The sequence below is a fragment of the Nansenia antarctica genome (assembly GCF_963989245.1).
Source record: "Nansenia antarctica genome assembly, chromosome: 3".
NCBI lineage: Eukaryota > Metazoa > Chordata > Actinopteri > Argentiniformes > Microstomatidae > Nansenia > Nansenia antarctica.
This window is the reverse complement of record NC_137688.1, coordinates 53,049,483-53,061,524: the sequence shown is the minus strand read 5'-3', so window position 1 is coordinate 53,061,524 and position 12,042 is coordinate 53,049,483. Positions and strand designations below refer to the sequence as shown.

The 12,042-nt window shown below is 40.1% G+C and overlaps 1 protein-coding gene across 2 annotated transcripts; it reads left to right on the top strand.

The window, feature by feature from the left end:
* The first annotated feature begins 4,134 nt into the window (after positions 1 to 4,134).
* tdh (L-threonine dehydrogenase) lies at positions 4,135 to 11,791 on the top strand. Of its 2 annotated transcripts, none has more exons than XM_080525170.1 (9): positions 4,135 to 4,262; positions 6,576 to 6,771; positions 7,121 to 7,163; positions 7,327 to 7,397; positions 8,389 to 8,538; positions 8,634 to 8,806; positions 8,929 to 9,019; positions 9,512 to 9,781; positions 10,145 to 11,791. In XM_080525170.1, exons 2-9 carry the CDS (start codon positions 6,588 to 6,590, stop codon positions 10,282 to 10,284), a joined length of 1,122 nt encoding a protein of 373 aa, XP_080381296.1. In that variant the 5' UTR covers positions 4,135 to 4,262; positions 6,576 to 6,587; the 3' UTR covers positions 10,285 to 11,791. The 2 variants fall into 2 exon arrangements, with proteins under 2 accessions (XP_080381296.1, XP_080381297.1); XM_080525171.1 differs by lacking the exon at positions 4,135 to 4,262 and adding an exon at positions 5,337 to 5,350.
* Positions 11,792 to 12,042: the final 251 nt, after the last annotated feature.

Genomic DNA, 12,042 nt, shown 5'->3' with positions numbered 1-12,042 from the left:
AGAGAGAGAGAGAGAGAGAGAGAGAGAGAGAGAGAGAGAGAGAGAGAGAGAGAGAGAGAGAGAGAGAGAGAGAGAGAGAGAGAGAGAGAGAGAGAGAGAGAGAGAGAGAGAGAGAGAGAGAGAGAGAGAGAGAGAGAGAGAGAGAGAGAGAGAGAGAGAGAGAGAGAGAGTCAGAGTCCTTCTTTTCTCAAAGCAGTTACTGAGGTGATGTGACAAAAGCAATCTGATGGGTGAAAGCAATAAAGTGAACTTCTTGCTTTCATCTCTCCTGTCCAAACTCTGGGAAGGTGTGAAGGACAAATATATTCTCAAAGTAGTTTTCAAACAGGGCAGCCTGGGAGAAATTAGAAGGAGATTGAAAAAGAGAGAGAAAGAAACACAGCCAGTGACTCTTAAGTGTAACCACTAAAGCCAAACCACCCCACCCCTGTATAACTACCTGCCACAGTACTGTATGCATGCATGTCCAGACACGTACAGACATCATGCTATCCCAGTCAGCTGATCTCCATAGCTGTTGCCTCATGTGCTCTCTCTTTCACACACACACACACAAAACACAACCCCTGTGTAGCTCACCTGCCACTCAGTACTGTATATATGTATGCATGCACTTACAGACAAGGACAGACACACACATATTCATCTAGTAATCTATGAGGCAGTAATTATCTTGTGGGCATCAGTTAAAGTAACCATGGCAACTCCATATTCCCAGGCCCGGATACACATTGACCACTTCATGATGAGGAGTTGGATCAGAATCAGGTAGTTTAACATCACTTGAATATATTGAATATATGAAATATTTGTTACATTAATTAACTATATGATTTATTACATTGCTAAAATGTTTATAGTGTGAAGTTTGAACACAGAAATGTGAACAAAGACAAATTGTTAGCGTTTGATGTTTCAGGCCAATTACAGTTATATTTAGCTCTTTCGTAATTCATAATATATCTCTGTAGGTAGTTTAAAGAGGTAAACAAGTGGTGAACAAATAATTCTACTGTTTTTCGGTGTGGTTACGGTTATGCTTTAAACAGTAATGACAAATGCACTTTTTGGGAGAGGCATTTTACTTGTATGTGTCATTTTACTCTACTACAGTTAAATATATGAACTTGTCCTATATTTAACACTATCTTGTACATGTTCAGTGTTTTCCATGAACTACTTGTCCTCATTGGCCAAAATGTTTTAATGCTGAATGTGAAAATCTTTCTGTGAAGCTTATGTGAAAATTACAACATAAGCATCTCATGATGTGATTTAAGGAGACACAAACATTCAAAACCTTTATCATTGTTTTACCAAGCCATTGCCAATTATTTTAAATGTTTTTTTAAGTCCAAATACGTGCCAATGTCAGGTGTCTCATGATGTTATAGCAAATCCGTGCTTTGTTCCCCCAAATTAGTCATTTGTTCACCTTTTAATCAACGAACATTCTTCTTATCTACTCTGTTTTAGTGAACTACTGTAGTCAGCCTGCTTTATAAAGCTATATTTTACAGGTGTGTCTTGTGGCTCCATGTTTTAGCACATTACACCATGGAACTGCTCTAGTTCAACATGTAGCGAATTAGAGCTTGGTTTGAAAACCACATAATTAAGTTTTTGGCATCTTTGAAATTTGCACTGACATATGGAAAGGGCTGATGGATGTCTGAACACCATGGCCTAAATATGTTTTTGTCCTTTTTTAAAAATAGAAAAACACATTGCACTCGTGAAGGATAAATCTTGTTCTCTAATTGTATGACTGACTTTAGACATGGGTAGAGTGATCTAAGATCACACTGTAAGTTGAATAAGTTACAGTACTCAGTGTCTAAAAACTGGGGGTTTATAAGGGACATGGGTCCTGCGGCAGCAGCTCCTATAGCCTCAAGGGACACTGATTAAATATGGGGTAATAGCTTAAGCTTACTATAATAGGGTACTTGGTGGCATATCAAAGAACCCAGGCATACATGTACAATACGCACATAAACTATTTTACTATGTCCATACTAGCATTGTAGGCATTACTGTCAAACAAGTTGGCCCGCTTTTAACTTTCTGATGTTTTCTTTATATCTGATCAGTGCAATGACTTACTGAAATGGTGAAATGTTTGTTTATTTCTATGGTCACTGTTAACATTTCCTTTGTCTTTGAGATTAATCTTATTTAGCTAAATGATAAATAGAGTATGATTTATGATTTTTTTTAAAAGCTCTTTGGGCATTAAAAGATGACTGCTGAAAGCATGCATGTGTTTCATGTGTGGTTATTGCTTCGTTCCCTGAGACAAAAGGGGAAAATATTCCAGACCGAATCCCAGTGGTGATGTTGTCACAGCTTCCCATAGAATGGATATAAACCACTGAGGGCAGTTAGGAATCCAGTTGCACCTTGTGCCATGGTTTGATTCGCCTGAGAGGATTGTGAAACGGCTCCCAACACCAGTGTGTGGCCGTCAACATGAGGACATTCCAACTGATGACGCATCCAGGCAGAAATAGACATTGAAGCATTTGTGGCCATGTTTACAGTTTACATCAAACAGTTTAGACCTCCTATGCCAATCATGTGTTTGAATAGCTGACTATGTTTGCACCCATTCTCCTTGATATGTCAACTGAAGCTCAAACTCTCACTTTTTCCATGTACACATCTCCTGCACTCTACTCTTGAAGGTGACAGAACAGCTTATAGAACAGCAATTTGGTGAAAATCATTTATAGTTGACTTTCAGTTAAATACTGATTAATCTGTGTTTACATGATCTCTTAATCCATACACACACACACACAAATAAGATGTTTTGGGAAAGGGATTATGCTGTGATATTATCACTAATGTCCTCTCATGGTATCAAGTGACACCTTGCCCTCTGTAGAATCAAGTCATCCCTTTTAAATGTAGTGAACCCACCGGAACATTTAAACTCAGGCATTCACCACTAGTTTGGAAACCAAATGACCTATTCAATTCCCAATGTAATAGGAGTCTCTTTTTTTTTCTTTTTTTTTGGAGAGAGTATCCTTTGGGTCACTAATGTTGTCTTCCATAAATGTGTTCCATTTCCATACCTTGTGTCACTACAGATTATTGGTTAACCTGTGTTGTTTTGGAGAGAGGAGTCCTATTTCCTATGATGACGGACCTGGGGGTGTGCACCTCTCAACCACTCACACAGCTGAGGTCAGAGCCCTGCCCACCTCGCCTCATGTGTCAGACATGTCACACTGTTTAATGTGGAGCGCATTTATTTACACTGCCCCACTCAAATAAAGTGATTCAGCGATGACTGATTAAACTGATATGCACCTATCACCTGTCAATCCAAAACAAAAGATGACCTTCTAACGGAAAGAACAACATACCTCTTCATAAATGCCTACTGATTAACACCCAAGACTTAAAGGGGCAATCTGCATTTGTACATACATTTTATGACTTTTAAATTAATGATATATATCCATTGATTCTTGAATAATAACTTACAAATGCCTCATGAGCTTGGTTCAACGGTCTTACCTAATAAGAACCCACAATATACGGTAACCTTGTTTAACTATAGCATGAAAACATGGTTTAAACTATAATTTGGATCTCTGGATGGTCAGTTCTTGCTCTAAGAGTAGCCTACATCTCCAGCCCCATCCATCAGCAGTTTACCAACAAACTGGAGCCCAGTTTGAATTACAGATTGCACCTTTAAGATAAAATGTATGCGATAAAGGACGCAGGTCGAATATCTAAATGGCTTCTAGAAAGTACTACAACTCAAATGACATTAGGGCAGGCGAAAGCAGTTGAGTGCATATGTATTACCACTTGGCAACATCATCAAACCTTTCCTAACCTCCACACCCCTCAAAATAACTCTCCCTAAGAACACCGCTCTCATGCCTCCTTACCACTGGCACACGGTTTTTAGGACAGTTGAAACTCGTGGCCACTTATGTGCGGCAGTCAAAAACTGAACACAGACCCCACAGTGACGTGTGGTGGGAGTGGTCATGACGTGAGACCGCACCTCCGAGGGTCCGCCAATCGGAGCGAAAACCGGCTTCCCTTGAAACCAGATGGCCGCTGATATAAAATCTCGAAGCTGATGCAATAGTAGGGAGAGAGAACACACGTGTTTCGTACGGCGGGCAAGCGCAGTGAAAGGACCAGCTCAAGGAAAAGCATCCTACTATAAACCAAGACTCAGGGAAAAGGGACCGCCTAACTCTCTTTCTATTTCAAAGTTATATTTATCGGTGAGTAAATACTCTACATTCATTTAATGAGTGAACGTGGGTATTTAAAGATTAAAAATATTACTAATATCACTAGTGTGCCCTTGAGTAAGGCATTTAGCCCTCCAGGGAGAATGTCCCTGTATGTAATCTCTAATCTCGTTTTGGATTAAAAGCGACTGCAAAATGGTAAATTATTTATTTATATTTATGAGTGTATGCAGAATTCTTAAAACAATTATATGGGAGAGCAATTGTGCATACGCAATAACGCAAATGATGATACCCCCTAGGCTACCGGTATATGTTAATTTAAACACTAGCTGTCTTAATTCTCAAGGTGATTGGCCTTCATACACAGGATTGTATTTCCCCCCAAACTACAGGCAATGTTTTGCGAGGTTGTAGCCTAAGCAGCACCTTAGCATTGTTACATTAAAAAGCAAAAACATATGTAATAATACATCGTGTACATCCCATTGTCCCTCAAGACACTTCATAGTATGGCTCGGCCAACATAGTTTTCTATTGTTTGTCCCAATTGTCTACTCTACCATGGTCCGTGGGCATAGGTTTTGAAAAAGAACTATGACACATTATCTCAGTTATCATTATCAATGACAAAGGGGAACATTACAGCGTGGACGCGCCCTCGCTAAGGAGAGACGGAAATAGAGCACATGTATTAGCCAGTCTCATCGTGAATCTGCAAATTAGCCTACAACCACTCTACATTCAGATACATTACAAAGCAAAGGCCAATCATTATTATTTCCTCAAGCATCTCATCCGACATACAATTATAGTGGCATACTGTACATTATTTCCATTACATTTGTTTTTACATGATAATTAATTTCTACAATTAGCTAAGAAACTAGCCATGACATCAGCCAAAAGCCAAATGATCAACCAGTGCCCTAAATAATTTCCTAAAGATAGCCATGTCATCTCTCTGGCACACCTTGAAAAGCGTGTAGCAAGCTTGGCACTACTGTCTCCTCATATCCACTCCTCTCACTCTGATTGGCTCAGAGTGAAGGCAGGGCAGTATAAATACTCTCAAATTATACTTTTCGTTCCTTTTCGGAATTTCATCCGACTCTAAGGTAAGAAGAATCCAAGAAAAGTGATATTTCTTTTCAGTTTTAAACCTGCAATTATTAAAGATGTTTGTGGTGAATTTTGTTGTGCAGTACTACGCTAGAAAAGATGCGCTTGCCTCACATACGGTAATTCACTATAGCCTACTGACAAAAAGATGTACAGTTTCGCTTACAGTGTCGCCAATTGTATCAATCGTACATTAATAGTGAGCATATTATCTACATAAAAAAAAGAAGACATTTGCCAACGTTTCATTCAGTAAAATTGGCTTATAACTTGCTATAGTATAAGTATCGTTTTTTAAGTTGCCTAATTGTCGGTTGTCGAGGGGGGGGGTCTATTTATATTAGTTATTTATTCAACTATAGAAGCAACAAACGTGCACATAACAAGGTCTATAACTAAAGACAATGACAAATGAACACCTAAAATATATATATATATATATAAATAAATAAACATTGCAACATATATATATATAAATAAATAAACATTGCAACATATTCCAAATAAATAAAGTGAACACAAAAAAATGGTTAACTACAAAACAACAGCTATAGGCTAAAACATTAGTAAGAAAAGCTTGTTCTAGTGAATGTTTCAGCTAAATGTAATACATTCTTTACTTTCTAGCCAGCTTGCCATGTTAAAATCAATTGTGGCTATGTTCTGTTAAAAGTAAAAAAATAAAACAAAAAAAAAGTTGCAATTAATGTTAAACTAAAGCTAAACTGTTAGCAGAGTTTTGGATTGTTGGACGGAAGTAGCGGAGACTTTCATTGACAGTTGGTAGCCTGCGGGAAGTCGATGGCTAAAGTGTGGCCCCCTTAGTGTGGCCCTAAGCGATTGCATAGACTGTGTATGCCTTCTGCCGGCCCTGAATGTAAATGTCTCTCACGTCAAGTCACTGATGTCAAGAATTGCAGAGCAGGCGCTGCTACATTCTTCTAAAGTTTCCACGTCTCTTCTTGGCACGTTAGCCTATCTGTCCCCGGGGTTTTGGAGGGGTCTGTATCTTTGAACAGTGTGTCTGTTTGCCTCGATCCTCTGCAGAATAGTCGAATTAGAAACAGCCTGGCAGGGAACAGAAATGGCTTAACTTTTTGTAAATGTCACATAATGTTAAGGTGTTTCAGGGGTGCTTAGGTGGCTTAGCGGACTAAGTGTTGACCACATAACTGCAGGGTTGTGGTCAGTGGGCCCTAATGAGTCCTCTCTTTCCAATAGGTGACTGTGAAGATGCCTGTCATCAGAACCCTTAGCAAGGTGGCCAAGCAGGCCCTGCTGGCCTCAGGATGCGGATGCCAACCTTTAACGGTTGCTGCTCGCAACATCAGCTTCTCCCCCCGCCAGGTGACCTCTGACGCCAGCTTCCACTCCGTCTCGTTCTCAGAGACGGACCATCCTAAAGTTCTCATCACAGGTAAGGGGATCGTTTGGGAATCTCATTGCATTGGGGCACTATTCCCATCATTGACACAATATTCCTGCTATGATCAAACAAAAGCTTTTTCTAATTGAACAATGACTCAGATAGCAACAAATAGCTCTATTTGTAAGGATTGCGTGGCAGAACATCATAGGTTTGCTGCCGTAATCAGCTATAGGCATGAAGGTCCCTGACCCTCCTCATGTGGTCCACTCTCCCAGTTTATGCCTCCGACGTAACTCTGTCTCCATGGCAACCCCTCCGAAAGCCACAAAATCCTGCTGTCGATTTCACATCTCGGATGTCCTCTGATAATGTCTGTTTTGTCCTCTCTCTCTCTCAGGTGGCCTTGGGCAGCTGGGGGTGGGGCTCGCTAACATTTTGAGGTGAGTCTACCGTGTGGGATTGAAAACATGTTTGCCTCTCAACTAGTTTTGGTTTTTACACTATGGTTATGAAGTTATTATGATATACAGTATCAGTATAATGACATTGTAACACCATCTGACATCTAATTTGAAACTTTTTTTGCGACCTCCTTCCTTACAGGAAGCGGTTTGGAAAAAACAACGTTATTCTGTCAGATATCAGGAAACCTCCAAGCCACGTATTCCACAGCGGTAAGGTGAACCTTTACCTATTGAAACTAACCCAGACTATAACTTTTTTTCTATGCTCAGCAATAAACAAAGTCATAATTCTTAAAGAGCAATAATAGCAAACATGCTTTATCTTAGAATACATTTAGAAAATTATCTCATGTGGTGAATTAAGTCTCATGTGGTGTAACAGAACCTGTATGTGCTAATGCACATGTATGTGATAAGTAGACATCGACCATGAGATCATATGAACAATAGACTGAAATATTTAGTTTGGTTAATCTTTTTGATATTTACTAAATATTCTGCTCTAAAAGTTCTCAGTCATTATTATTTATTCAAATAAGTAAATGAAATGTGTTAATATTTTACATTTGTTCTATACCCTTTTGCATCAGTCTGTTATTGCCAGACAGTGCAAATACTCCACTGGCACTTGGTCAGGTCAAAATGAGGAAGGAATCATGTCCTAGTTCCCTTAAGTCAACATGGCATTCAGTCTGGAGACTGTTAACATGTTCATATGTCCCAAAATATGTTTCAAACTCTAACAATAAAAAAGGTCAATAGGAAGCATTTGTGTTCATTGATGAATGGTCACATCCTAGATCAGTACACGATGAATGGTGACTGGCTTGCCTATACCTGGTAATGACATGTCCACAAATGTGATGAATGCAGGTGCACCTAATAATAATAGTTCCAACCAAACTAAACAATAAAAAATATTAGAAATGGTGCAGAAAATTAAAAGGATAAACCATTGCTGACAGCTGATTAATTAAATCTCAAACAAGAAAACAAAGAGAAGGCAGGAACAGGCAAGGGGTAAAAGTGATATTTCACCAATTGTAAAGATTGAGCAACCAATTGAAAGAAAGAAAAAGAATGGGAAGAAAAGCATGAGACTCCCCCTTCTAGCAAGTCAAGTAGGCAGCCATTTTGGGGCTTTTTAACCTTTTTGTGTTAACATTTTTTTTTTAAAGGAACTATTTGTTTGTCTCCTTAGGTCCCTTCATTTACTCAGACATCCTGGACTATAAGAACCTGCGTGAGATTGTGGTAAACAACCGCATCACCTGGCTGGTCCATTACAGTGCTCTCCTCAGTGCCGTCGGGGAGGCCAACGTACCCCTGGCACGTGCTGTCAACATCACTGGTGAGCATGCTGCAACGTAGCATCTTTTCATTGGTCCAGGAAGTGAATCTCCAGGAAGTCCAGGAAGTGTCTAACTCCTAACCACTCTTTTTCAGGCCTGCACAATATCCTGGACATTGCTGCAGAACATGGGCTGCGTCTCTTTGTCCCTAGCACCATCGGTGCCTTTGGTCCCACCTCGCCCAGAAACCCCACCCCAGACCTGTGTATCCAGAGGCCCCGCACCATCTATGGTGTCTCCAAGGTCCACGCTGAGCTCATGGGCGAGGTGAGATAAACCCTAATTAACCCTAACCCTAACACATTCTTTCCTCATCTTTGCACTAAAAGGTAAATTAATCAACCAGTCTTTATACCATCTAATTGTTATTCCTATTTGCCATTCAACAGTACTACCACCATCGTTATGGCCTAGACTTCCGTTGTCTGCGCTACCCAGGAATCATCTCTGCAGACTCCCAGCCTGGTGGAGGCACAACAGGTGAGCAAGGCTTTTTGGTAATTTTCTTTAAAAATTATCCATTACATTTACCTTTACATTTATCTGTTTACATCCCCTCCTGACTTAAACATGACATTGCTTAAATAAAACAGTAATTTGTTCTAGAAAATAGTTGTGGCCCACTGGATTTTTAGCCACGCTGATAACATTAGATAGGGCCACCCCATATTTTAACCACTCCCCTCGACACCCCTCACCCCATGTCTTCCCATGGGTGGTTATCTAATTGTGGCACCTGAGGGGGGGGGGGGGGGGGTGGTATCTGTAACTTGGGAGAAGGGCAACATCTATAGTTGAGCCACTACTGTATGAGATTGCTAAACTAAAGTAAGTAAGTCTCTTGAAACTACAATATTTGTAGAGACTGAAAAGTGTTTTCCACTCTTGTGCTCATCATAGATCCTGAGTAGTCAGTGTCAAAACAAAAAGGTATCCACAATTTAAAAAGGAGCATGCCTTTTCTCTCTGCAGATTACGCTGTTGCAATCTTCCACGACGCCGTCAAGACGGGCAAGTTTGAGTGCAACCTCGGGCCTGACACGCGTCTCCCCATGATGTACATTGACGACTGCCTGCGGGCCACCTTGGAGGTGATGGAGGCGCCCGCTAACACGCTCAGTATGCGCACCTACAACATCAACGCCATGAGCTTCACCCCGGACGAGCTGGCCCAGGAAGTCCAGAAACAGTTGCCTGACCTAGAGGTCACCTACGAAATCGATCACGTGCGACAAGCCATCGGTAAATATGCTAATGTTTGTTGTTTATGTTTTTTTTACATTTATTTGAATCCTGTAGATTGGATTAACTGTAACAGTAAACGTTTTCAAAAAACAACAAAAAAAGCCTCACTGTAAAATAATAAGCCTAAATCAACATAAATATTTATTTTGTTCAGATTGCAGTTTTGTTGTTACCATGCATTTTAAATAAATACTTTTTTCCTAGCTATAATGAATGAATGTATGAACTGATTAATGTTCCTGTCTTGCCACCGACGGGGGATTAGCTAGGTTGTGCCTAAAACTAGGACATTTTAGCCAGTTCAATGAAATGAGCCACAACAGAGCAAAACATGAACGTCTTTGTGTCTTTTCTTTTCAGCTGACAGCTGGCCCATGGACTTCGATGACACCAATGCACGGAATGACTGGGGATGGAAGCACGACTACGACCTCCCAGAGCTCGTCCAGACGATGCTCAACTTCATTGGCTCAGACTCGCGCATCGCACGTGCCAACTGAGCCGACGGGAGCAGCGGGAGTCTCTCTGTACATACTGTAAAGACTGCTTAAGAGAAGGGAGAAATGTGGTCTGTAAATAGTCTTTCTCTCTCTCCTCTGTGTAATTAGGAAGGGCTCTGTTTGCCTGGCGCAAAGCTACCACATCTGCAAGGCAAGGCAAGTTTATTTGTACAGAACATTTCATACAACAGGGGGTAATTCAAAGTGCTTTACATAATGTCTGCAGAATGTGAAGGTCCCGTGACGGAGCGGGCCAACTCCCTTTCCTACCCTCCCACCTCTATTTCCTCGTTCTCTCTCTGTCAGTTGGTTGGGATGTCATCATGAAGACCGATGCAGATCACAGGGCCTCTGGTTTGCATGGCTATGAATTGTAACCATTGTAACGTTTTCTGGGCTAAACCAAGCAAACGAAACAAATGAATGTAGCGTCGGTCGATCTTATTCGCTTGAACGCTTTGTTTTATGAAAACTAATGCAAGCATTTGAATTTTTCAAATTTGCCAAGACCTTTGAGAATTCAGGTATCAGGGAGGCCCTATAGGTGTATAGCCAACATCAAGTTGGTAGATGAGTAATGATTGAGAGGTTTAGAAATTAAAGTGAGCGTTGTCGTTTGATGCACTTTAGTATGATTTCATCCTTTTAAAAACATTGTTGCTGAACAGGTGTGGGGAATCGCATGAGGGGGCGATTCTGACAGTCCATCTGTGTTTATCATGGTGGGAAGGCATTCATTGAAGATGAACGATCATTTTGTATTTCTTATTTTTGCTGTTTATTTTCCACTTATTTTGAATTCTATTTATTCTGTCTGCTGGTGATAAATGTATGGGAATCATGAGTAAATGTGTTTTTTGCACTTTTGTATGAATGTTCCACAGGAATTTTGATTGGCTAAAGGTGTTTTTATTTGTTTTTTATAAAATGAACACCAGTATTTACAATTTGTACAATGAATATTTACATATTTACATTATATTTACATTTACAGCCATTTCCCTTACATCAAAAACTGTAAAAATGAACAACAAAGACAGAGATTGTGCTATTCAATAATGTTCAGTAGAGTTCAATAAAGTTCATTGGGGCTTAGTTAGGGGTTGGTGTTGGGTCCAGTGCTGGTTTTGATTGGCTAAATATGGACTGTTTGAATTAGTTCGTTTAGCTGTCAACACTATTAATTTATTCACCCATGCAATACGGTCCAGTGGTCTAGCACTGCGATCTACAGTGCACAAATGTCCGCATGGGTTTGAATCCGGCCCATGCCCTCTTCTCCTTACTTTCCTGTCTATCTTCACTATCTCTATCCAATACAATAAAAAAAATTGTGGGACTGCCCCACTCAGAAAAAAAAAAACTTTTAAAAAAGAAAAAAGGTCTCAGAGTTGTGGGTAAAAAGGGAAATCTAGCCATTTTTGTGGTTACATGTTTCTTTTCAGATTCTGTAAATGAATATTGCTTATTGTGTGATAGTTGGAGCACGTTATGTTATTTCAATCACAAAACCTGCTTTGTCAATAAAAACCTTTTTTCCAAATACCCTTTCTCTGTTCGGATGTGTACACTACATGTCACTACGGATGTCTCTGCTGCACTATTCCAATGTTAACGAGCTTCCTCTGAGTTTTTACCATGTTCTTTCAAGCCCTTTTCAAAAGCATAACACAGAATGACTGGAGGCCGTGATACCTGAATACCAGGTGAAAATCATGTAAACTTTTCCTGCTCAAATGTCACTGTCTGAAAAGCACA

What these genes read in the sequence shown, in the direction of transcription:
- tdh (XM_080525170.1), top strand. Translation starts at nt 6,588, where the DNA reads ATGCCTGTCATCAGAACCCTTAGCAAGGTGGCCAAGCAGGCCCTGCTG. An exon ending in GGGCTCGCTAACATTTTGAG is followed by an intron (nt 7,164 to 7,326) that starts GTGAGTCTACCG and finishes CCTTCCTTACAG; the next exon opens with GAAGCGGTTTGGAAAAAACA. An exon ending in AAGCCACGTATTCCACAGCG is followed by an intron (nt 7,398 to 8,388) that starts GTAAGGTGAACC and finishes TTGTCTCCTTAG; the next exon opens with GTCCCTTCATTTACTCAGAC.